The 27,780-nt window shown below is 39.5% G+C and overlaps 1 protein-coding gene across 2 annotated transcripts in view; it reads right to left on the bottom strand.

Moving 5' to 3' along the window:
• Positions 1 to 6,697: 6,697 nt before the first annotated feature.
• The window catches only part of WT1 (WT1 transcription factor), a 370,953-nt gene continuing 349,870 nt past the window's right edge, over positions 6,698 to 27,780 (bottom strand). Inside the window, exon 8 of one of the 2 annotated variants that reach the window (XM_044059035.1) lies at positions 6,698 to 7,973. In XM_044059035.1, coding sequence (XP_043914970.1) covers positions 7,852 to 7,973 — 122 coding nt within the window. In that variant the 3' untranslated portion in view covers positions 6,698 to 7,851. The remainder of the gene's footprint in view (positions 7,974 to 27,780) is intronic. The other variant, XM_044059036.1, reaches the window with a different exon arrangement.

Raw genomic sequence — 27,780 nt, 5'->3', positions numbered from 1 at the left:
TTTAATCCTGGCCAACCAACCGCTTTAAGGCGGAGAATCCAAAACAGCTCTTTTTCTTCCAACCAAAGTTGCCAAGGACCACCCCTACTATTTTTCATAACCTGTTCAAGTACTATAAATTTAAAACTATCTGTAGGGAATTCCTGAATATGAGGGTATAGAGCATTTGTCAACTTTTTCTTTTTGATGTCATAACAATGTTCGTAAATGCAAGATCTTAATTTCTGCTCGGTCTTCCCGACATAAAAAGCTGGGCAGTCCTGGCACAAGGCTCCATACACAACACAAGAGCTATTGCAGTTATACTTCCCCTGAATACATAATATATAGCCATTCAAGCAAAACACCTCCCCAGTATTGATGAGAGAACAATAATTACAAAACCCACACCTAGATATAGACCATGTTCTGTGTCCCTGGTGTTTTGGTTTCAATGGTCTCTCCATCAAGCTTTTTAATTTTTTACCCCTCCTATAAACAATTAAAGGTTTGTCACAAATTTTTGGTCTAATAAGGTTGTCTTCATTTAGAACTGCCCAGTTTTTATAAAAAATATCTCTTATGGCATGGGAATCCACCAAGATTGTAGTAATAAAGGATAATCTATAGCTGTAATTCCCAGACATAGAATCCCCCATATTTCCGGATGATTGTACAATATTTTTATTCACCAATTGGACACCCAAAATAGGACTGTAAAACCCATGAGAATGTTTGTTCACCACTTCCAGTTTGATGTCACCCACAACATCAACAGGATAGTCTCTCCTTATGAACATTTTCTCGAGTAATGCACATTCATTCAAGAAGTCCTCGAAGGTAGAGACCATTCAGGCAGCTCTCACGAACTGCCCTTTAACTACTGCTTTTGTGTGAATCAAAGGGTGACAACTGGAAAATTGAAGGAAAGAGTTAGAATAGGTTGGTTTCCTATATATAGTGGAAACCAGCCTATTATTCACCATGTCTTTAATCAAATGAAAAATCTAAATAATTGATAGATTCAAAATTAACATCATATATAAATTCCAAATAAGTAGTAGATGAGTTTATAAATGTCAAGCATTCACTAATCCCATCCATATCACCTCTCCAAATAATAAACAAATCATCAAGGTATCTTAAATAAAGAACACAACATTGAAATAAAGGATGATTAAAAACAAATCTATGTTCCCATTCACACATGATGATATTTGCATACAAGGGCCCACAGGCTGCCCCCATAGCCACCCCACTGATCTGTAAAAATAATTGCTCATCGAAAATGATATAGTTGTTCTTGAGTACAAGTGCCATCATTTCCACATATAAGTTGACACTATACTGAGCAAGTCCCTTCCTTACTAAATATTCCTGGTACCAATCTAACATATATTGTTAAAAAATACCAAGTAGGGACTAACAATATTACATTGCATTTTGCAAGAAAATCCCAGGAATCAATACACTGGTGTGCTTCTTCTTTCAAATAATTTTTCAATTTTTATCCAAAAATATGGCAAATGCACAAGTAATTGAATTACGTGCATCCACAATTAGCCGCATAGGGGGGTTTTGAATTTCCTTGTGCAATTTGGGCAGTCTAAATATCGTAGGAATGACTGGGTACTGAATCTTTAGGAACTTAAACTCATCTAATGTGATACGTTGTTCCAACACGTCACTTAGTTGTAGCGCAATTTTTGAATAGGCGACATTCCATTCATTCCTAGTGACTTGCCTGTATCTTTCACTAAAAAGGATTGCAAACATCCTTTCCACATAATCATGACAATCCATAATAATACCCCCCACCCTTATCAGGTTGAATCACGCTGACATCAAGTTGTCTCAAAAAATTCACCAACTCAAAATCATGAAAATTGAAGTTGGAAGTAAAACCTGGCCTATTTCTATTTAGAAACAGATGTCTTAAATCAAATTCACATATTTTTTTTTCAAAAACAGCAGGGATGGGTGTAAGGGGGGCTACAAATGCTAGAGACCCAAGATGGGCCTCTACTAACAGAATGGCAGTCATCAAACAACAAATGCAAATTTAATTTTCAAATAAAAAGTTTAAGGTCCAATAATAAAGATACTACATCCGCCCTTGCTTGAGGGACGAAGGAAAAAACATTTGAAAACAAGTTAGCAATGTCTGTAGAAAAAACATGACTGCTGTAATTAAATACTTTGAAGTCTCCTGCATCATTAGAAATCATGTTAGGGATATCAAACGAAAAAATGTCACAATTATTTGTTTCTATACAGTCAGTACCTGATGTAGAACTTCCCACCAAAGACAGCAAATCCAATTTAGGCTCCAAAAGAAATGTATCACAAACACTTCCATCACAAACAAAAGTTTTGACTAACGATTGTAGTTCCGATTGGCTCTCCGACCCTGAAATTTGGGTTGTTGGTAATTTGTTAGATTCTGCTGATTTCTCTTGTAGTTCGGGTTTGTCCCATAATCATAATTCTGTTCTTGTTCCCTTATTCTCTCCAAGCGACATAATGTTGGTTGCTCTAAAGGGGTAGAAACATCTTGTACCACCTCCTCATGCATATTCAGATCGGCCCCTGAAGCTGTCCTGTGATAGGTGGAATTGGGCGATGTCTGGCCCCACCCTTGAGGGTCAGGAGGTTGTGGATAGGCTCTATGTGATGAATATTCATCTGCATCTCATTGGAGTTTTTTGGATTTCCATAGTGTTATATTGACTAAATGTTGGTCAATACTTTTAAAAATGTGATTATATTCCACTTGGTATTGTTAGAAAAGCAGATCAGTGGTAATAATAGTGTCCAAGTCTTTAATTTCACATGCCAAACACTCCACTAATTTGCTGTTGTTCTTAACCAAAACCTCCATGTACTCACAAGCATGATGATCAAAAAGTGCCACAAGTTCATAATAAAGTGGAGGATCTTTTATTAAACCCATAGGGAATCTCCACATGCATATCCCCTTAGGGACTTGATTACGTTTTATATGCTCCAAGAGATACGCGTTCTCTGCTTGTCGCTTACGTACATTCAGCAGTTTATCATAGTATAAGTCCAGACTGCTTTTTACAGTTCTTGCAACTGGTGGAGCTGCTGTTTGCGAAAACAGGATACGCTGCTGTAGCCATTGTTGTAAATCCACACTACCTGGTAAACAATTAGACAAAGCAGCAGAGTTTGAATTAGTCGAAGCATGACCTTGACCAGGAGCAATGGATCCACTCAAATTAGAAACAGTATTGTCAGAGCCACATGGCAACCCTGAAAATCTCTGATGTACTTCTACAGCTAAACTGTCGACTTTCTTAGTAAGTTGTTGAAGAAGAATGGTAAGCTCACCGGTGTTCTGGCTGGAATTCGGAACATCATTATCCACAAATAAATTCAATGAAGGCAACACACTGCCTGAAGCCATGGTGTATTGACCACAAACTTTGTATACCTCTGAAGGCAAACACTTTAAAAATGGAAATAACACCAAGACAAGGAGCAAGGTACCATCAATTTAATAAATAGTTAGCGCTTTCGTCTTGACAAATATCAAAACTTCCTCGGACAAAGTACAACAGGTCAAAAGCCATTTTTAAAAAGAAACCACAGGATCTGACATCATGAATTCAATTAACATTTAAAGACACATCAGTAAATCAAACACAAAAAACAGGAAAAATCTATAAAAATATGTAGGCATATGTAACCATAATATCACATGTTAAAAACTTGTTGAAGGCATAAAGACTGATAAAATTAAAATTGATAAAACAACCAGGTTATGCCCTCACCTGTTATCTTAATAAAGCCTTTAATTTTAAAATACATCCGATGGATGCAAGCTCATTTAATCCTGGCCAACCAACTGCTTTAAGGTGGAGAATCCAAAACAGCTCTTTTTCTTCCAACCAAAGTTGCCAAGGACCACCCCTACTATTTTTCATAACCTGTTCAAGTACTATAAATTTAAAACTATCTGTAGGGAATTCCTGAATATGATGGTATAGAGCATTTGTCAACTTTTTCTTTTTGATGTCATAACAATGTCAGGACATGCGAGATCTAAATTTCTGCTCAGTCTTCCCGACATAAAAAGCTGGGCAGTCCTGGCACAAGGCTCTATACACAACACCAGAGCTGTTGCAGTTATACTTCCCCTGAATACATAATACATAACCATTCAAGCAAAACACATCCCCGGTATTGATGAAAGAACAATAATTACAAAACCCACACCTAGACATAGACCATGTTCTGTGTCCCTGATGTTTTGGTTTCAATGGTCTCTCCATCAGACTTTTTAAGTTTTTACCCTTCCTATAAACAACTGAAGGTTTGTCACTGATTCCTGGTCTAATAAGTTTGTCTTCATTTAGGACTGCCCCATTTTTATAAAAAATATCTCTTATGGCATGGGAATCTACTGAGAATGTAGTAATAAAGGATAATAAAGGATAATCTATAGTTGTAATTCCCAGACATAGAATCTCCAATATTTCCAGATGATTGTACAATATTGTTATTCACCATTTGGACACCCAAAATAGGATTGTAAAACACATGGGAAAGTTTGTTCACCACTTCCAGTTTGATGTTACCCACAAAGTCAACAGAATAGTCTCTCCTCATGAACATTTTCTCGAGTAATGCACATTCATTCAAGAAGTCCTCGAAGGTAGAGACCATTCGGGCAGCTTTCACGAACTGCCCTTTAACTATTGCTTTTTTGTGAATTAAAGGGTGACAACTGGAAAAGTGAAGGAAAGAGTTAGAATAGGTTGGTTTTCTATATATAGTGGAAACCAGCCTATTATTCATCATGTCTTTAATCAAATGCTCGAAGCCATGGTGTACTGACCACAAGCTTTGTACACCACTGAAGACAAACACTTTAAAAATGGAAATAACACCAAGGCAAGGAGCAAGGTACCTTCAATTTAATAAATAATTAGTGCTTTTGTCTTGACAAATATCAAAACTTCCTCAGACAAAGTACAACAGGTCAAATGCCATTTTTAAAAAGAAACCACAGGACCATAATATCACATGTTAAAAACATGTTGAAGGCATAAAGACTGATAAAATTAAAATTGATAAAACAACCAGGTTATGCCCTCACCTGTTATCTTAATAAAGCCTTTAATTTTAAAATACATCCTAATGGATGCGAGCTCATTTAATCCTGGTCAACCAACCGCTTTAAGGCGGAGAATCCAAAACAGCTCTTTTTCTTTCAAACAAAGTTGCCAAGGACCACCCCTACTATTTCTCATAACCTGTTCAAGTACTATAAATTTAAAACTATCTGTAGGGAATTCCTGAATATGAGGGTATAGAGCATTTGTCAACTTTTTCTTGTTGATGTCATAACAATGACATAACAGGTGAGGGCATAATCTGGTTGTTTTGTCAATTTTAATTTTATCACTCTTTATGCCTGCAACATGTTTTTAACATGTGATATTATGATTACATATGGCTACATATTTTTATAGATTTTTTCCTGTCTTTTGTGTTTGATTTACTGATGTGTCTTTGAATGTTAATTGAATTCATGGAGGTTTTGGTTAAGAACAATAGCAAATTAATGGAGGGTTTGGTCCATGAAAGAAGAGTTGGACACTATTATTACCACTGATCTGCTTTTCCAACATCAAACTGGAAGAGGTGAATAAACATTCCCATGGGTTTTACAATCCTATTTTGGGTGTCCAAATGGTGAATAACAATATTGTACAATCATCTGGAAATATGGGGGATTCTATGTGGAAATTAAGATCTCGCATTCATGAACATTGTTATGACATCAAAAAGAAAAAGTTGACAAATGCTCTATACTGTCATATTCAGGAATTCCCTACAGATAGTTTTAAATTTATAGTACTTGAACAGGTTATGAAAAATAGTAGGGGTGGTCCTTGGCAACTTTGGTTGGAAGAAAAAGAGCTGTTTTGGATTCTCCACCTTAAAGCGGTTGGTTGGCCAGGATTAAATGAGCTTGCATCCATCGGATGTATTTTAAAATTAAAGGCTGGTGAGGGCATAACCTGGTTGTTTTATCAATTTTAATTTTATCAGTCTTTATGCCTTCAACATGTTTTTAACATGTGATATTATGGTTACATATGCCTACCTATTTTTATAGATTTTTCCTGTCTTTTGTGTTTGGTTTACTGATGTGTCTTTAAATGTTAATTGAATTCATGATGTCAGATCCTGTGGTTTCTTTTTAAAAATGGCTTTTGACCTGTTATACTTTGTCTGAGGAAGTTTTGATATGTGTCAAGACAAAAGCGTTATTTATTAAAGTGAAGGTACCTTGCTCCTTGCCTTGGTGTTATTTCGATTTTTAAAGTGTTTGTCTTCAGTGGTGTACAAAGCACACTTTTCCATTTGAAATCTTATTGCATGTGAACAGTTTGCAAAGCACTTTATTTTTCATCTAGTTCATTTTATGATCTAGGTAGGTTCAGAAGATTGCTGAACTGCAGGGTTAGATTACAAGGAATGGAATTTAAATGCCGTGAAAGATAATGTCAGATAGGCTGTAAAGCAGTTGGAACAAGGAAGAGCTGCTATAAAAATGCTTTAATTCAAAAAATGTAACACCAGTGCCTTGTCCTGTTATAAATTCTATAGGTGATTCATGTCAGGTAGATGACCTGTGGTCAAGATCTGAACAGGTTAAACACTGGTCAGCTATATTACAGGTCTTTTTTAAGTGTACAAAAGAGGTAATTTAGGACACTATAAATGTGCTATGAAGCATGAAACAAAACAGCTGCTGATCACTAGATTCTGTTTTAATGGGCTTTAATTGACAGCTTGGTGAAAAATGCAGATAATATTCTTAGTGTTTCAATATTTTGTTACAATAAAAACACCAGATTTGTGATGCACCTAACATATTTATACATTTCTACTCTCTTTTCTAATAGCAATACTTTATCATATATATACATAATAATTTCAAGCAAATAGAAGAAAATACTTTGACAAAAAGAACAAAATGATATCACTTCTTGCACTTATGTTTTCCCATACATAGTTGCAATTTTACACAGTTTAAGTTACGTATCTTTAAGAGACACTGTTAATGGAATGTGTGGACCAGCCCTTTATTTGTTGTTACAATAACAACTCGACAGCCACATGGCCAGCACGGACAGCTCTTTTACATACTATACACATGTCTCAAATGCATATTATATGTCTTCATGTAATTAAGTGGAAGACATCCAATTAACAGGTTACAAATGTTCAAAAAGCATTCTCCTAGATAATAATATACATATATGAAAAAAAACAACATATTGTCTATGATATGTATACAGTGAAAACATTTATTCTCTTGGGACTTTTAAACAGTTAAAGGAAGCTATTTTACACTATTATACAAAACATATGAACAGTCTTGGTTCTATAAGGATTTTCTGCAGTATAATCAATATTGCAATTATTGCACTCAGAACATGGAGATTGGTCACGTAACTTCTTAAAAGTACAGACTCCATGTTTAAAATCTTTTGAAATTAAAGAAGTATAAATAACAAGCACTTAAATTATTAATTTCAGTTTTGTTTGAAAACTATAAGTGCTTGTGAAAAAAAAAAAAGACAGTGATCTACTTTTTTTTGAAATTCACCAAAATTTGTAGAATTGTCATTCCAGCTGCAACAACAATCTGGGCATTATGCTCCCTAAAACAGTCATTACATTTGTTATTAAAATGTTAGAAGAATGCATTCTTCATTATAATCCAGTTACAGCATCCAGAAAAAGCCAAACTATAGACTTCTGACAGAGAAAATGTTTGACCTTCTTCACCAACTTATGGTTGTTTTTCTGAAGTATTTTAAAGACCATTTATAGTGTCAGCTGAAGCTTTGACATGTTTCTCTGATGCATGTTATGGTGACGAACAAGTTCATCAGATCTCGCAAACTTTTTCTGACAGTTGGGCCACCGACAGCTGAAGGGTTTTTCACCTATTAGGGTAAAAAAATAAAAACATAATGAATATTAATGCATAAATGTTTATTTTCTTCATTACATCACAGTCTTGTAATTGTCTTTATTTTACTGACAACCTATGGGAGATATATATATGCCATTGACTCTGTCTTGTTTTGATGGAAATGCCCCATGATGAGATATTTCCAGTATCAGTTGCCTTGTTTCAATAAACTATTCCTGCACACACATTTACCAAGTCAGTCCACACAAGATACTGTCTCTAATGGTACCCTCTATGTCAGAACATTTTCTTTTCCCATGTAGTATTTAATACTCACTCTCATGACTCTTCCAGTATGTTTACATGTTGTGACTATTTATCTTACACAAATGAAAAATAAATTACCATATTTAATGTTCTGCAAGCAGCTGAACTGATATTAGAACAGGCAATTTCTGTTTTTTTTCTTTGTATTCTAAAACACTATAAAAAGAAACATACACATTCATTTTAATTTTGAATCATATTTTATTAACTGGCATTGTATTCATTTTAGTTCCTTATATAGTTGATTATTTGAGCTTTTCATTTATATATTCATTTATATATTCCACTGAATAATTACCTTATGATATCAGATTACCCCACTGTGATACTTCTGCAGGATTCCACTGCGTAAGATCAATGCAAGAGCACAGGAAATAAACTCTAGTGATCACAGTTGCTCAAAAGAAATAATTATTGTTTAAAACCTAAGAAGACTTGTTTTTGCCAAGAATGGGGAGAGACAGACCCCCACCCTTGCAAATCCTGAATTTATATCTTACCTCAATAGTTACACAACAGTGAAGTAAAGAAAAAGTCTCTAAAACAGCTCACACATATCTCACACAAACAATTATTTCAACCAGTTAAAATCAGAAATCTGAATTCTGATTGGTACAAAATTCATAAAATAAAGGAAATAAATTTGCTAATTAATGTCAAAAATAAGTGTCACAGAATTATATTATAAAGAGAAAAAATAGATAACAATTTGAAATTACCCACTTTAGCAAATCCTAAAATATGGAGACTGGATGGCTGAAAAAAGGGGACTTGCTTAGATATGTATACGTGTGTGTGTGTGTGTGTGTGTGTGTGTGTGTGTGTGTGTGTGTGTGTGTGTGTATGTGTGTGTGTGTGTGTGTGTGCACACACACACACACACACACACACACACACACACACACACACGTGATATTTGATCATTTGATCACAGATTCATTTTTAATGACAGAGAAATCAGGTTATGCAAATAATAGAAACTACACAGAAATCAGGTGATACAAATATTCAAACTACATTTGACTGAAAAGTCATTCCACTGAAACCTGCAAAAGTCTAGATAGTATTTTCCTAGCTGTTTTTGATTTTGTACATTGGAAGGGAAGTCACTTACAAGATTTTGTGTGGGTTGGCAATGATCAGTAACAGTCATCCCTCTGCACAAAGGAGGGCCATCTACAGACCTGAGAAACTACAGATCCATAAGTCTCACTAGTCTAATATGCAAATCCTTGGAAAGAATTATCATGGAAGTGATTAATAATGAAATAGGAAACCTCCAGATACTGGACCCAACTCAGTTTGGTTTTGTCAAGGACAGGTCATGCCCACTTAATCTGGTAGACTTCTTTAAGAAGGTCCCTAAAGCAATGGATGAGAGCAAAATAGTTCACACTGTCTACCTTGACCTGACCAAGGCATTTGACACAATACCTCACTCTGGCATTGTTGACAAACTTAAGAGGTTAATATACAAACCCTTATGACACTCAGTGGATTGCCAGCTGGCTCACAGACAGGATCCAGGAAGTTAGAACTGGGGAGTTCACCTCGGAAAAGAGGCCAGTCACAAGTGGAGCCCTTCAGGGATCGCCCCTGGAACCACTCCTTTTTGACATTTACTTCTCTGAAGTCAAGGTGAATGTCAGTTTCCTCTGGTTGACTAAATGTGCAGATGATTGCAAATTAAGGGTGGTCATAGAATCCTTCACTGACACTAATGTTCTGCAGGAAGGGTTGACATAGACAAATAACTAGTATCAGAGCCATGGACTAAAACTGAATGCCAAGAAATGCATACCAGCATCCTTTAAGAAGTCATCCACCCCTGTTAACTATCACATTGACAACACACCCTAAGAGTTTAACCAGTAGTCAGGGACTTGGGGACACACATATACAGTAATCTAGCCTTTGACCATCACCTCAACAGTTGTAAGGAAATAATTCTATGTTGTACAACTTATAAACAAAGGTATTGCATCTAGGTCCAATGAAGTCATTGTGTCATTCTATTCAGCATTTATCAGACCTGTCATTGAATACAATGCCCCCTTTGGTATATACCTAACCAGACATGTCCAACAATTGGAATGCCTACAGAGGTTCCTCATTAAAAGAATACAGGGCATCAGTAAAATGTCCTTTGCAGACCACCTCAAGGTCCTATCCCTGTATTCTGCATCCTACAGGCTGTTGAGGGGAGCTCTATAATTGGCATACAGGGCAATGTTAGACCCACTCTGATGGACCTCCTGCATATCCACAAATCAAATAGCACCAGAATTATCAATTCTAAAGACTTAATTCTTGCCTGTGATATAAATAGGACCTGCTGGAGAAACAGGTTTGCATCCAAGATCACCCCTTCTCTGGAACAGGCTCCCCATCTATGTGAAGCAGAGTTCCTCCCTAACCCAATTCAAATGTAACTTGGACAACCTGATGTGGAACAGGAAATTCATCCCTGGTTTGGCACCTATGTCTCTAATAGACACAGGCAGCCTGTAAATGGTTCCTCTCCCAGGCCCCTGCTTGTAAATGTTTCATCTTCCAAGCCCCTGCTTACACTTATGAAGGGAACCACAACATCTCTAAGATTTGGGATGCATGGCTAGGCTTAAAAATGCCCTTGTGGTCATTAGCCATATAAATACATAATAACCTATGTTGTACCCCCAAATCTGTAGATGTTTGTGCATGAACACTGATTCCTTGTTTATGGTGTTTTTTTTTTCCATGGGTGCACAACTCTGAAGTTAGAATATATAAATTTGGGGAGGGGGGCTTGCTCCCCTGCAAAAAAAGATTTTTATGTTATTTATGTTGTATAGAACATTTTTGATGAAATGACTTTTCAGTGAAATGCACTTTCAGTTATTTGTATCACTTGATTTCTGAATCAGTAAAATGAACTTGCAATCAAATGTCAGTGAATTATCTATAAATATATACATATATATATATATATAAATAAATATGTGTGTGTGTGTGTGTAGTTATTTATTTATTTATTTATTGATATTTGATTACCTGTAAATTCTGGCAGGGTACACGCTCATTTTCAGCAGAGGCCCAGGAAGAAAAGCTCCAGATTATTACAAAGCATCTTTATGTAACAGTGGATTTAATATGTAAAAGTTTTTTGGGGGGGTGGGATGCAGCCCCCTTCCCCTGACATGTTACATGCAGGAGTACTTGCACACCTGTAAAAATGTTTATTTTTATTTATTTGTGTTGGGATGATAAATTTTCAAATAGTTTAGCCTGACGAGTTGATCCCTCATCAAAGTGACACTCAAGGATAGTTATGTGAAGTCAACCTAAGGAAATGACTGAATATAATGTGTGAAACTGGTTACATGGTACTTGGTTATGACATTTAGTACAATATCCAGGCCTTGCTGTGGTAGAGAGAAGTCGTACTGCTTACCAGTGGGAGTGGTAAGCATTGTACTGCCTATCTAACACTAGAGGAGTGGTTTCCAGCTCTGAAATTGTAATTTTATTAGCCATTTTAGGCTGATTTATATCTCTTTCAACTTTCTGGCTTAAAAACACGTGTGTTTGTGCATTTTTTGCATTGTGCAGTACCGCAGGACTATGGTTAAAGTATTCCAGGTGCCAGAAAGTCTGCTCTTCAAATTTTCCCTTAGAACTAGCTGGTTTGTCAGTAGTAGCACTAAAATCTGAACCCCTGTGACTAGCACTTGCTCTAGAACTGCTGAAAAGCACTAGGAAGCCTTAAACTGATACAAGCACTCAACTCTCCTTGTCAGTAAGGAGAAATTAATCATAGGCACTAAACAGCCTATAACTGCAAAGTACCTTGCAAAGGTAAGGGAAAACAGCTCTCGTACTTTACAAAAAAAGCACCTAAACAGGCATGTCCAAGGGTCAGCTTCTGGTGATTTCTCCTGTCCACCTGGTGAATCTGGGCATACTGGGGCAATGCAGCAACTGCCTCATGTACACAGACAACCCTCTCCTCCTACCATCCAACATTACAATCTGCGAGAGATGCACTTACATAGCCAAACTGGGAGCAAAGCTCTCTCCAGCCAAGATTGTGCTAGACAGTCAAGAGGAGAAGGTTAACACCTGCACTACACCTTCAGCAACACATAGCCCTTCAAAACCCACACCATCAACACCCACACATAGCAACACTAAACCCACACATTTGGAGGCCCTTAACATTAACCTGCTCAAGCAACAAAGACCTCCGAAGCTGAAACGCAAACAAACACCAGTCACAACCAAAGCGACACATAGCTTGCAACACCAGTGTGCCATCCAACAACAGCCCCTAAGGCAAGACAACATGCCCAACACTTTAGTCATAGATGACTCTATAGTCAGGCACACTGATATCCCACTCACCAGGGTGAACAAGGAGAAAATTACAGTCAGCTGCCTGCCGGGTGCCAGGATCCACCACATAATGCATGCACTCAAGTCACTCCACAAGTACAAATACGACTCTGTCATTGTCCATGTTGGAGTGAATGACTTGAGACGTACCTCCCTAGACTACATGAAAAAAGACATGGAAGAGCTCTCGGATCATGTGGCCCAGGCAGGTATGACCCTAGCCCTGAGTAGCATCCTGCCTTCACCCAGAATGATACCACAGTATAAGGACAAAATGATGGACTTCAGTTGGCTAAGCTTCTGGTGTCATTCAAAGGGGATCCAGTATATGTCTGCCTAGAATGACATGATTGACAAACCACGATGCTTTGCCAGAGATGGTCTGCACCTATCGGGCCTTGGATTCAGGTTACTGGCTAAAGTTCTTGCCACCCCTATAGTGCCTTTTTTAGGCAAGGTTCAAAGGACAAAACCACCACTGTAACAGATACAAGCATGCAAAATCTGAAGGTAATGCTACTCAGTGCTAAAAGTCTAAACTTCAAAATGCACTATCTTGAGGCACTCCTAAAAGTGGAGAACATCGATATCTGTGCAGTAACTGAGACCTGGTTCAAGGCTCCAGAGAGCACCCCTGCAATACCAGGCTACAACTCTTACCACACTTTTCAGCTACCAAACCAAGACCGAAACACTAAAGGTGAAGGAGTGTCCATATTCACCAAGGATATTCACACCTCCAGGCTAGTTGCCCAACACAAGGTATCTGAAATTCTCCAGGTGCAACTAACACTAGGTAAGACTGCAATCCAAATTGTAGCTTGCTACAGATCCCCCACCATGCCCCAAGATTCTCACTACACCTTTCTAAACATGCTGGAAAATATTAAGATACAACCAAAAACCCTAATACTGGGTGATTTCAACTACCCTGCCATTAACTGGGAAAACTACTCGGGTATCAACACCTTTTCCCAGTGGTTCTTGGAATTCATAAATTCCAACGCCCTGGATCAACTAATCCATTGTCCCACCAGGGGCTCCAGTATCCTACACCTGGTCATTACCAACATGGGATATAGATGCTCCACACCAGTGGTCACCCCCTCATTGGTCAGGTCTGACCATAAGCTAATCACCCTTGACATTCACATCCCACCCCCACCCCCCAGTAAGGAAACCTCCATAAAAAACTTCTCCAAAGCCAACTTCATGGTACTCAAGTCAGAGGTGACAAACTTCATGACACCTATGCAGATGGGAGCTGAAAGTTCGACTGCTGAATCCTACACTAAGGCACTGTGCGAGCACATCCACTCGTGTATGAATCATGCCATCCCAAATAGAACCAAGATGTTCTCCTCAAATAAAAGGAAGCCAATCTGGTGGTCCCCTGCCATAAACAAACAATACAACAGAAGGAAGAAACTGTTGCAGAAAAGAGGAAAATCCCAGGATGCAAAAAACTCCCTTACCAGCCTCAGTAAGAAGCTGAGATCCCTCATAAAATCCTCCAAAGCTAGTTACGAAAATAAAATTGCCAAAGATTCCAAAGACAACCACAAGGCATGCTATAGTTATGTTAAGAATTTAAATGGCAATGCTCAAATCAGCTCTGAGCTACAACAGAATGGCATTAAATATACTGATCCCAAGGATATTGCAAATATCTTGGCAGATCAATTTAGTGCCAACTTCACCCCCTCTCACCCCCTATAGGGCCCATCTCAATACCAAAAGATTGCCAAATTCCAGTAATCATGGCCACACAGGTAGAAACTGCACTCTCCAAAGCTAAGAATACAGCATCCATGGGACGAGATGACATCCCAGGCTGTGTACTACATGAACTACAAAATGAACTGGCATCTCACCTAAGTGTCATGTTTAATCATAGCCTCACCTCAGGCTTTGTGCCCACTGAGTGGTGCGCAGCTAGAGTTATCCCACTCCACAAGGGGGGATCCACCTTGGATCCCGGGAACTACCATCCCATCAGTCTGATGAGCTTGATCTGCAAGGGCATGGAACGCATTATCATGGAACTTATAAACAAAGACATTGGCAACCTTCAAACACTGGACCCCACCCAGTTTGGGTTCACAAAGGGCCGATCTTGTCTCCTGAACCTGATTGACTTCTTCGAATCAGTCTCCAGAGCTGTGGACGAGGGTAAGGCAGTCCACACAGCCTATCTGGACCTCGCCAAGGCCTTCAACACCATCCCCCACTCTGGAATCATAAATAAACACTAAGCTGGGCATAAATCCCTACATCACTCGATGAGTTACCAACTGGCTTACTGACAGAACCCAGACTGTAAAAGTAGCCGACTCCAAATCCAGCTCCAAACAACTGACAAGTGGAGTATCTCAGGGTTCAGTCCTGGGACAGCTCTTGGTTGGTATCTACTTTTCTGAAGTACAGGCCAACACTAAGTGAGTCTGGCTAACAAAGTTCACAGATGACTGCAAACTGGTAGCCATTATTGAATCCCCAAATGATGTGGATATTCTACAAAAGGGCCTTACAGAAACAGATGCTTGGTGCCAGAGCCATGGGCTCAAGCTTAATGCCAAGAAATGTATACTTATCCCCTTTGGGAAAAAACATGTACCCATGAATTACCACATAGGTGGCAGTACACTAAACACCGAAAGTGTGATGAGAGACTTGAGGACACAGGTGGTCAGTGGTCTCACCTTCGATAATCACATCGCCGCAACAGTCAGGAACTCCTTCTATGTGGCACACCTCATCACTAAGGATTTTTCATCCAGAAAAAAGGAGGTCATTGTCCCACTGTGCTCATCCCTCATTAGACCCATTATAGAGTACAATGCCCCATTTGGTATGTACCTCACAAGACATCTGCAACAGCTGGAAAGGCCACAGAAATACTTCACTAAAAGAATCACAGGCCTAAAGCAGATGCCCTATACTGACCGTCTAAAAAAACTCCAGCTATACTCTGCGGCACATCGTCTATTCAGAGGCAATCTCTGCTTAACATACAAGGCCATGTCAAACCCTGAGCTGTTGGACATGCTCCACTTAAAGAAATCCCAATCCTTCAGAGCCACACACTCCAAGGATCTAAACCTTGTCATCACAATGAACAAAACATGCTGGAGGGATAGGTTCCTGACCCAGAGACTCCCCATACTCTGGAATAGACTGCCCATACATGTCAAGCAGAGCACCTCCTTGGCCATCTTCAAAAGGAACCTTGACTATTGAATGGGCAATAGGAAATTCATCCCGGGGATCACATCAGTCATCCTGCTAGATAGGGGTCCAGGGAAGTAAATATTGTGGGAAGAAATATCCAGGTAATTGTTATGGCTAGGCTTGTATAGGCCCTAGGGCTTATAGCCTAGTACCAACCTATGAACATGTTGTGGAGTAACAAGTATTATGCAACCAATGTTAGCACTGTATGAAAAAATAAGCCATCATTTAACTCAGTGTAAGTGAGTGGTATGCAGTCACCTGCATACCACTCAGTGTAAGTGAGTGGTATGCAGGTGACTGACTCCTTCTAAACCCACAACTCCAGTTCATGAAAATGCACTTTTATGCCCCTGTTTATATTATTTGCCCAGAACAGTCTGGTTTAAAGTTAAACAATACATATATTTTCCACACCTACTTCTAAGTATATAAAAGCTGATATGTTTAACATTGTTAAATATTTCAGATTTTTTTGTTACTGAGGATCGCTAGTCTGTGATAAATAAAGGTTTGTTCTTTCGAACACTACCTGGGTTTCATGATTTTTGGAAATTATTGTGACTGGGATCATCAACAAAGTTTTAAGACCACTAGTTTCTCTGTTTTTATAGTTCAGATTTTCAGACAACATTTATGTTGATAGTAAATAACAGTTATATATCTGAAAGGTAGTCTACCCTGAACATTTCATGAGGGGACTGTATTAATAATAATTGTACTCTAATCTGATTCTTTTCTTCCAGGATTTTGAACAGGCAATAGTGGAGCTGCAAACAACAGGCTAAACTCTTCAGATGTATCTTTTTTTTCTTTTTTTTTTTTTTTTTGGTGTAGGGTCAGTAATCCTAGCCAGAATTACATTAATTAGCTGTTAAGGATATATTTAGGACTCTTTCCAAGTGCCAACTGACTAAAGCAGAACATAATTTATTCATTGCTTCATTTGTTTATAAATTGCTAACTGGGAGAGTCCTCCATCCCCACCCACAGAGCTGAGGTTGAGTTTCATGCAAAGCTAGGGGGAGGATTTCAAATACGTGAGGCAGTACAAAGGACGTCTGGCATTATGCATCAGTAATGAAACGACTACACTACTGAAAGGCTTCATTTATTAAAGGGCATGATAATAAATGGAATCTCATAAAAAGAAGCAGCAGTAGCAAACGAAGAATTTATAAAGCAGAGGCTGTGACAGCCCATTGTAAACCACTTCTGGTAAAGTCCTGTTTCTGGAAGGTTTCATTCAGTCTAGGCCAGTAGTGCACAGTGTTTCCCATCATTTCATGATGACTGTAAAAGAGGGAGAGAAATTGTCAGTCACATCTAAGAGAAAAATGAGGAGGTGTTAGAGAACAAAGTGAGAAGACTAATGCAATGAAAGCTGGAAATGTTATGGGTATTGCATGGGACATCTGGTCACATTTCCATGCAGTTTTGCAATTATTACTGGGAAGGATGTGACATATTAACTATCAGGTCAGACAGCCACAAGGATAAGTAAGTGCATTTCTTTGAAAGGTTTTACTATAACTATAATACTGACCTGTATCACGGCATTCACACTATGTGCTGACTTATTTTGTTGAATCATCCTCCATGTGGCTGAGAACCTATTACATTTATGTTTTAGGAGAAGACAAGATACAAACTGATTTACACAGATTGGGTTACTTTAAGAAGAGGGTAGATGGGGGTATCCCTTAAATGTAAAAACTGTCTGGGGAAGCAAATGTGAGACAGTAAAAGGTTGCTTGCTGGTGGAAATGTGAATAAGATATCTTTAGGCATGCATTAATAATCCATGTCTTTTAAGTTGTGCTTTGTGCCATTACACCTACTCGATGGCAACTTAGCTTTATGGGTTGATACCTATAGACCCACACACGCGCGCGCACACACACACACACGCACTGCACAATAATAAATCTATGGTGTCCAAGCTGCTGTACATATAAACTTAATTTTTTGCTCCAGGAGCTGCTGTTTCATGCCCACAGGAAATCATATGAACTTGTATGTCCAAAGGTCGTCATGTGAATCTGTATGCCCATAGGAAATCATGTGAACATGTATGCAAATTTGGTTTGTGTATGTACACTACATTCTCCCTCTCCCTTTAATTTTTAACCTATGCTAGGAAAGACAGGCATAAAATTATAAGTAAGCATATGTTTCCTACAAACACAAACTCTCTATCAGGCTTGGCATTAATGTCTCTGAATCAACATCCTTGTACTTCAGATATTATAATACTAAAGTATTTTCATATTAGTGTGTTTCTCTGAATGATAAAAATTACAGTATAGCTACACTGTCTGAAACAATGTCTCTGAACCCCAGATATTGTCTAATTAAAGGCTTTTGTTATTATTTCATTTCTTGGAGTGTTAGCAGACACTGTACTTTATGATTTAGTAGCACTTCACATCATGTTTGATGCTCATTTCCATTGCAGCCTCCCCATCCTGTGGAGAGGGAGGCAGCTCTGGTTCCCCACATGGGTGACACTTAGCCTGAGTACTTAGTATTACACCCAGTGACTGCCAAATACACATTACCAAATGGTACCTTGTACAAAAGTATTCCTGGGTACACAGAAGCAGTCCCAAGGAGTAACAGGTAGAAGGACATATGCATGCTTATCTGATGTAGGCAGCACTACTGAACTCATGAAAGCTGCAATAGGTATTTGGGGCCCAGGGGGAGGCTTGGCTATTCCACTGGACCTGATGCTGGCTGGAATCATACCACCTGACTCGGAACAGAGGAGAAAAGAATAAGCTGATTGGGCTATCTGGCAGGAATGGATGGGTAATAGGACACTCACCTAACCATCACGTCTGACAGACAGAATGACCTGCCTGGGTGAAGGTAGATGAGCCATTGGGCAGATCATGTGCTTTCAGAATATTAGGGAAAAAGGGTAAAAACTAAATAATGCATTATTATCTTTATAACCAGTTTCTGTGCCCCTAAATAACAAAGGAAAAACTGTTTAAAATATAAATGATTTGAAATCCTTCTTTACTATTCCCAATCACTTATAGCCCTTTCCTGTTGATATCTCTATTATGTCAAATCACTTATAGCCCCTTGTCTGTTGATATTTTACTCACACAACACCTAGTTGTCCATGTTGGTCAGCAAAAGGTTTTCTTCTTGCCTGCTGCACCATTAGGTTTTTTTTACACTGGCAGATGAATTGTGTTTCTTTCTGCATTCAGAAATGGATCTTGTGCAAAATTGCAAGGGTTTTTGTCAATTTATTGTGCAGTTGAACAACATAACTTTACATTGCTAATAGTTATAAATATTTGTAGTCAAAACTGCCATTCATCAGCCTTTACTTAGCATTTCAGGAGTTACAATGGCATACCTCTAAGGGTATACCTTTCAACCTACAGACATTGGAAATAGGAACAAAGGTCCTTGAAAAATAAAAACATCTGGCTAAATTTGAATACCAACAACACATAACTTTTCCTGCTTCCAGTAGGAATATGGGGTACTACTCAGAAACACATTTAAGAAACAGAGAGTGACAAAAATGATGAAAAACTATAAGCATATTATCAAATAGACAGTGTGAACTCTGAAGACTTTAATGAACTGTATCGCAATATTCTACAACACAAGTTCATTTATTTTTTAGTTATAAAAACAGAGATGTAAAATGTGCATTCTCTTTATTATCTTTGCCACTGGTACATTCGTTTTGCACTGTGGTTTTCTGTGTACCAGACAACTTCAAACAACACACGTGATGAGAGGTATTCAGAAAATTGTGTAATGGGAAAATCAAGCCTGAAAATAGGGACATACCTTCAAAAATAGGAACATCCTATATTATGCCTGAAAATAGGAATGTTCTTCCAAAATATAGACAGTTGAGAGGTCTGTGTAAGGGTTCCTAAGCATACATATTCACACATGCTTCGGATGGATACACATCTTCATATAAATGTGGTACAGAGGAATTATATCCATCAGGTAACACTGACTATTTAACCTCTAGACCCAATGGAAACAAGATGTGAGCATAAACTCTGCTCCAATATATTTTGTATGTGTTTGAGCATGTAGGTGCAGTCTGTGTAATATATGTAAGTGAAGCTGTTGCTCCCCTAATACCACTCAGTTTTTAAGGGTATAGGGGTCAATCCTCTCACATGCAGTATTAGTTAAGTCTAGCAGTTGGTTCTGAGGTTAAGGTTATGAGCTGTAGATTCTGTAGCACAGTTTGATTCCCTCAACCCTTGTTTGCATATTGTGAGACCTTGAGCTAATTGCTTAACCAAACATTGCACCTGGGTCACTCCTGAAAAGGGGCAGTGACCCTATCTGGTTAACAAATAGTATTATTATTATGAATTATTAATGAACAATCAGCACATGAAATGTGTACACTATCATTACATTCTAAATAAAGAGATAATAAATAGTGAGAGATAACATTGTGGTAGCACAGTGACGCAGTTTTAACATCTCTGCTTCACAGCTCCAGGGTTTGGGGTTCAGTCCTGACTTGGTCTATGTAAAGTCTAGATCATATTATCCTCAAGACTCTGTAGATTTTCTCTATGTAGTCCATTTTTCCCACTGCCTAAAAATATGCTAGTTGATTGGCTACACTGAACTGCCCGTATATCTTTTATTTACCCTTGCCCTTAAGGCCAGGGTCTTGGCTAAGACAAATCTATGGATCATTTGTCAAGTCAATAAATGTTAAATGAAAAAAAATGAAGGTTTTAAATATTAAATATTAAATTAAATTATCTTAGAGCAGTAAACTAATTAACTGTTATCATGTTAACACTACACTTCCTTGATGAACTTTCAAGTGGTAAGATGCAATTATGCCGTTCACTTAGCACACTCCGGCTTTCTTAACAATCACAAAGAAATTGGAGTACAAAGGCAATGCTTATTCAACACTGCACTGATCAGTGCATCTGCATTGCTTCTAGATTTCCCAGCATGCAATGCTTGTCTCACAATCTTCACTTACAGTATATAGCCACTGTTCTGCTACTGTAATGCTACATTCAGTTCTATATCCATCCACTCTGCATTAAGAGATAAATTCAGAACCAAAAATATGCAGTTAAGAGTACATGTGATGAATATTTAAACTAACCATGAACCTGTTTCAAGCCTGCAGACAATGATGACTATTGCAGTCTTGTGTTGCTTATTCTGTATTAAACTCATTTGCATTTTAGGAGTGTTGAATAAAGATAAGTCAAAAAGTGAAGTTTCACTAACATATAGAGCCATGGGCCTCTATTACAAGAGGTTTAAAGCACTGAATAGTAAATACTTTAGATTAGTCTTTCTAGGAGTTTTTAACTGAATTGTTTGTCAGTTGCAGCCTTTTTACCCTTTGCTTTGTATATTATTTGGGATAATTTGCAGGCATCTTAATCTTTGTGGAAGTCAGGCTTGGTCTTCAGCTCTGTATTTTCAAAATATAGATAAACAATTCACTTATGCTGTACTGACAAGCTCAAAAAAGGGTGAAACATAGCATGTTGACAGTTCGTGGGATTTAGCTTTATTGATCTTGATGTACCAGTAAAATCTTAAAAAATAAAAGGTGAAAAGTCATGGGTATTCAGAAGCTATTCAGCTGAAACACTGGTACATCTTTATAGGTTCATAGGTTCATACTAGGCTATCTGCCCAAGGGCATTTATAAGCCTAGCCCATAGTTATGTGGCTTAAAACTATGCCTATCATTTTTCTGTGCCTCTGTCAAGCAGTGACACTGAAGTAATCCCTGGGGTATATCTGCGATCTCCCATCCATTGGTCAAGATTCCTCTTGAACAAGGCCAGCGAGGTGCTCTGCCTCACATGATTTTGTTCCACAGCATAGTCTCTGGGTGATGAATCTGTCCCTCCAGCACGTTCTATTTATAACCGTGTCAAGGTTTAAGTCTCCCGCCCTTGTGGTTCTGAGGGATCTAGATTTTTGAGGTGAAGCATATTCATCAAATCTGGGTTTGACATGGCCTTATATGTCAGGCACAGGTCACCTCTGAGCAAGCGGTATGAGACTGAATAAAGCTGGAGTTCTTTCAGTCGGGCAGCATAAGACATATTTTGAGACCCTTTATCCTTTTGGTGAGGAACTTTTGGGGCCTTTCAAGCTGCATCAGGTGTCTGGTCAGATACATTCGAACGGGCATTGTACTCAATCATAGGTCTAATGAGTGATGAGTACAGGGGGCGATGACCTCCCTTGATCTAGATGTGAATCCCTTCATGATCAGGTGGCGATATAGAAGGTTTTCCTAACTACTTTAGCAACATGAGTGTCAAGCGAAGACTACTGTCAACTTGGGTCCCCAGATCCTGATGACTTTTTCTGTGCTCAGTGGATTGTCACCTATATGGTAGCTAGGGTATGACTATGCATTTTTGGCGTTTAACTTCAGGCCATGGCTCTGGCACCAGTTATCCGCTTCTGTGAGGCCCTTCTGGAGGATATCTGTGTCAGATGTAGTTTGCAGTCATCTGCAAACTTTGTCATAACCCTCCTGTGTTTGCTTCGTCAGAAAAGTAGATGCGAACAAGAGTGGACCCAGGACTGAGCCCTGTGGGACACCACTTGTGACAGGCTTTGAGTCTGACATGGCTCCAGCAACTCTGACCCTGTGGGTTCTGTCGCTTAGCCAGTTTGCAACCCATCTTGTGATGTATGGGTTTACATTCAAGCTGATGAGTTTTTCGATGATACCTGAGTGGGGTATTGTGTCGAAGGCCTTTGCCAGGTCGAGGTAGGCTGTATGGACTGCCTTTCCCTCATCAATGGCCTTGGTGACTGTCGAAAAGTCAACCAAGTTTAAGAGGCAGGATCTGCCTTTGACAAAGCCAAACTGGGTTGGATCCAAAGTCTGCAAGTTCCTATGTCTTTATTTATGAGTTCCATTATGATCCTCTCCATGGCTTTGCAGATAAGGCTTGTCAAGCTAATGGTAATTTCCAGGGTCTGTGGAGGCACCCTTATGAAGTGGGACCACAGTGCGCCACTCCTTGGGTGCATTATCCTGAGGTGAGGCTAAGATTAAACAGCTGTCCTAACTGGGTTTAATTCCTCATTGAGTTCATGAAGGGGGACACCATCCGTCCCATGGATGCTGTGTTTTGTGAGGGCAGTTCTCACCTGGGCGTTGGAGATGTTTGGGGGCTACAATCCTCTGGAATAGATATCTCTCCTTTTGGGGGAGAAGTTTGCACTGAACCTGTCAGCCAGTATGTTAGCAATGTGTGTAGGTTCAGTAATTTTCACATCATTTTGAACTAATTCTGAGCATATCTGGGAGTTTCCTCCTAGGTTTCTAACATAGCTAAAGAAGGCCTTATGATTGTCTTTAGAGTCCTTGGCGATTTTTCTCTCAAAATTTGCCTTGGATGATTTTATGAGAGCTCTTAGTTTTTACTTATAATGATCAAAGGTGTCTTACCTTTCAAGGATTTTGCTCTATCTTGTAGTAGCTTCCTCCTTTTGTTGTAGAGCCTGTTTATGGCTGGGGTCCACCAGACTGGGCGCTTGCCTTTGGTACAGAGAGTCTTAGTTTTGTTTGGGATTGCCTGATCCATGCAGTCCTGTAGGTGCTGGTAGAAGGCATTTGTAAGTGATTCAGCAGTTTGAGTAATGTTTACCACTGGCTCAGGGGCCTTAAAGGAGACCACACTAGTTTTTAGAAGTGTGAAATCGGCTTTTGAGAAGTTTTTCACTGTGGTCTTTTTGATGAGGACCTCCAGCGAGATTAGTTTATGATCTGATCTCACCAGTGAGGGGTATACTTCGGTGTTGAACATTTTGATCCCATGTTCGTGATGATGAGATCAAGTATGTTTTCACCTCTTGTGGGGATGGTGACTAGTTGTTCCATGGCATTTGAGTTTATGAACTCCAGGAATCTTTGGGTTAGAGTGTTGGGCTTGAGTAGTGTTCCCAGTCTATATTAGGGTAGTTGAAGTCACCTAGTATGATGGTGTTTGGAGATACATTTATCCTCAATGTTTTCAGGAAGGCCATGTGAGGTTCCTGAGTTTGAGAGGGTGGCCTGTAACATGCTACAAATTGCAGAGCAGTCTTGCCTATGGTTAATTGCACCTGGATGGTCTCCGATGCGTCGTTGCCACCAACCTTGAGGTGTGGGTGTCCTTTATGAATATGGACACCCCTTTCTTGGTGTTGTCGGATTTTGGGGCGGGCATATGAGGTGAAACCTGTTAGTGCTGGGGTGCTCTCAGGAGCCTTGAACCAGGTTTCTGTCACAGCACAGACATTGATGTTCTCCATATTGAGAAGGGCCTCGAGTCGTGCATCTTGAGATTGAGACTTCTGGCATTGAGCAGCATTACCCTTAGTTTTTCCTTTTTGGTGTTCTAGGGTGGTAGGTTTAGAATTTGAGCCTTGCCTAAAAAGGCACTATGGGGTGGCAAGAGCCTTTGCCAATATCCGGAAGCCAGGGGTGACAGGTGCAAGCCGTCCCGCAGCGTGGCTTGTCCAGCATGTCATCCCAGGCAGACAGACATTGGATCCTTGAATGACACCAGAATTTAAGCCAATTATTAAAGCTGGTCATCTTATCACTGTATTGTGGCATCATTCTAGGTGAAGGTAGGATACTGCCCAAGGTCAGGGTCATACCTGCCTGGGCTACATAATCAGAGAGCTCCTCGGCGTCCCTTTTCATGTAGTCCGTCTCAGGTCGTTGACACCAGCGTGGACAATGACTGAGTCGTACTTGTACCTGCTGTTGAGAGACCTGAGTGCTTGCGTTATGTGGGATTCTAGCGCCCGACAGGCAGCTTACTGTGACCTTCTCCTTACTCAGTCTGGTGGCGAGGCGTCAGTGTGTCTGACTATGGAATCACCAATGACAAGTGTGTCTGGCATTTTGTTTGGCCTTAAGGGCTGTGACTGTTTGACACTCTGACTGTGTGGTCTATGTGTTGCATGTGTTGGGTCGTGAGGTGGTAGTTATTTGGGTGTCTGCTTTGGTGGCCTCTGCTGTTTTGGTAAATTTTTGACCAGAGCCTCCGAGTATGTCTTTGTGTGAGTATGTGTGTGATTTGAAGTTGTGATGGTACCATGTGTGACTGGGTATGTATTGTGTGTGGTTGCCTTCTCCTCCTGTCTGGTCTTGCCAGTCCTATGTTGAGAGCTCAGCCTCCAGTTTGGCCGTATAGTTGCATCTCGCATGTATTTATGTTTTGTGGGAGAAGGAGAGGATTGTCTGTGTACATGAGGCAATTGTAACATTGCCTCAATATTCCCAGGTTCACCAGTTGAGCTGGAGAGGACACTAGCAACTGATCCTCGACATACTAGAAGTAGTAGATAAAGAACTTTCAAAGGACTCGGGGAAGTGGGTTTTGGGCTGGTGGGGTACTATCTATAATAAGAGTGCTTTATCAAGGTGCAAGTACTGTAGGAGTAAGTGCTAGGCTTTACAGATAGAGAATAGTCTACTTGGGAATCAAGTAGAGATGAACTTTTCAGTTATAGGATATGCTGGTTAGATCAGCAGTACAGTTTAGCGTGTTTTATAGCAGGGGGCTGAAGGGAGCTAGGAATTGGCCCAAAACGACCAATGGACTACTAGTTTCTGGCTGAAACTTCACCAAATCGGACAAAAAGGCCGCTCAGTGCTTCCCACTCCCACTGGTAAGCAAAGAAGCTTCCCTCCTTCCTAATAAGGCAATGGATCAGTAACAGGAACTAAAAACAAAGCCCTTTAATGGATCATTAGCATATATCTCATGGACCTCCAGTACAGGAGTTTTAAGATATGGGATAGAAAAGACTCTAGCTTATCTGGGTCTTTCTTAGGGTTTTTATTGAATAGTTTGTCTGTATGACCCTTTTAATCTTTAGTTTAGATGTATCAGGATAGGAAACAACATCCAGATTTTTTTTTATTTAAAATAAAAACACAATCAACAAGCAAATAAGAATGGGTAAAATAGTTAACAGACTACTGTAAAATGGCAAACATCTTTCAGAGCAAATATGACAGGAAGAAGTAAACCATTCCATAAGTAATTTTGACACTCCTCTTAGGTTCATAGGTTTATACGTAGGTACTAGGCTATTGGCCCTAGGGCCTATATAAGCCTAGCCACAAAGGTACCCTTGCTTTTGCAACCCAAGAAAATTATTTTCCTGTGCCCCTGTCGAGCAGAGCCACAGAGGTGATCCCCAGGGTGAATTTCCTATTTCCCATCCAATCATCAAGATTTTTCTTAAAGATCGCTAATGAGGAGCTTTGTTTGATATAGATAGGTAGTTTGTTCCAGAGTATGGGAAGTCTCTGGGACAAGAATCTATCTCTCCAGCATGTCCTGTTTATTGTAGTGACAAGGTTTTGGTCCATAGAGCATGTAAGTTGGAGGGATTGGGATTTCTTTAAGTGGAGCATGTCCAACAGCTCTGGGTTTGACATAGCTTTGTATGTTAGGCAGAGATCACCTCTGAGTAGGCAATATGTGACGGAGTAAAGCTGGAGTTTTTTGAGACGGTCTGGGTAGGTCTTCTGTTTGAGGCCGGTAATCCTCTTTGTGAGGTATTTCTGTGGCCTTTCCAGTTGTTGTTGTAGATGTCTTGTGAGGTACATACCAAAAGTGGCATTGTGCTCTATAATGGGTCTAATGAGTGATGAGTAGAGGGGAACAATGACTTCTTTTTTTCCTGAATGAGAAACCTCTTATGATGAGGTGTGCCACGTAGAAGGCTTTCCTGACTACTGTGGCAATGTGATTATCAAAGGAGAGACTACTGTCCACCAGTGTACCAAGGTCTCTTATCACACTTTCAGTGTTAAGTAGAATACCACCTCTGTGGTAACTCATCGGTACAGAGTTTTTACCAAAGGGGATGACAGTGCACTTTTTGGCATTGAGCTTGAGACCATGGCTTTGACACCAGGCATCTGTCTCCATGATGCCCTTTTGTAGGATGTGCACATTGTTAGGAGTTTCAATTATGGCTCCGAGTTTGCAGTCATCTGCGAACTTTGTTAGCCAAAGACCTTCTGTGTTAGCGTGCACTTCAGAAAAGTAGAAACCAAACAGGAGAGGACCCAGGACTGAACCCTGTGGTACTCCACTTGTCACTGGTCTGAAGTCAGATTTGGAGTCTGCTACTTTCGCAGTGTGGGTTCTGTCAGTGAGCCAGTTGGCAACCCATTTTGTGACATAGGGATTTATACCTAGGTTAGTGAGTTTATCTATAATTCCAAAGTGGGGAATGGTGTCAAAAGCCTTGGCGAGATCTAGATAGGCTGTGTGAACCACCTTACCCTTGTCTACGGCTTTGGTGACTGCTTCAAAGAAGTCTATCAGGTTTAGGAGACATGATCTGCCTTTTACAAACTTGAACTGGGTGGGGTCTAGAGTTTGGAGAGTACCAATGTCTTTGTGTATAAGATCCATGATGATACGTTCCATGGCCTTGCAGCCCAGGCTCGTTAGGCTAATGGGGCGGTAGTTCCCAGGGTCCACGGTGGCTCCCCCTTAGAGGAGTGGGATAAGCATCAGTGTGCGTCATTCAGTGGGCACAAAGCCTGAGGTGAGGCTATGATTGAATATGGTGCTTAGGTGGGGTGCCAGTTCATTCTGCAGTTCATGTAGAATGCAGCCTGGGATGTTGTTAAAACATATTTATCTTTAAAACATATAGTAAACAATGAATGTGCATTTTAGCTCAGTAAATTAAAAATCACTTCTGAAATGGTACAATGTACCACTGTGTAAAATGAAGACTGTTTACTGACACTGAGTGAATCCTTAAGTTGGAACAGCTTTCTGTTTCAATGAATTTCATATCATTAAACAAAAAAGAACCAATTCTTCAATAAGCTTGTTAAGATAAATCCCTTAAGTATA

The sequence above is a fragment of the Protopterus annectens genome, chromosome 17.part0 (genome assembly GCF_019279795.1).
Source record: "Protopterus annectens isolate FY-2018-M chromosome 17.part0, PAN1.0, whole genome shotgun sequence".
Taxonomy (NCBI): Eukaryota; Metazoa; Chordata; order Ceratodontiformes; family Protopteridae; genus Protopterus; species Protopterus annectens.
Note: the sequence above shows the minus strand (reverse complement) of the source record. Positions and strands in the feature narration are given on the sequence as shown.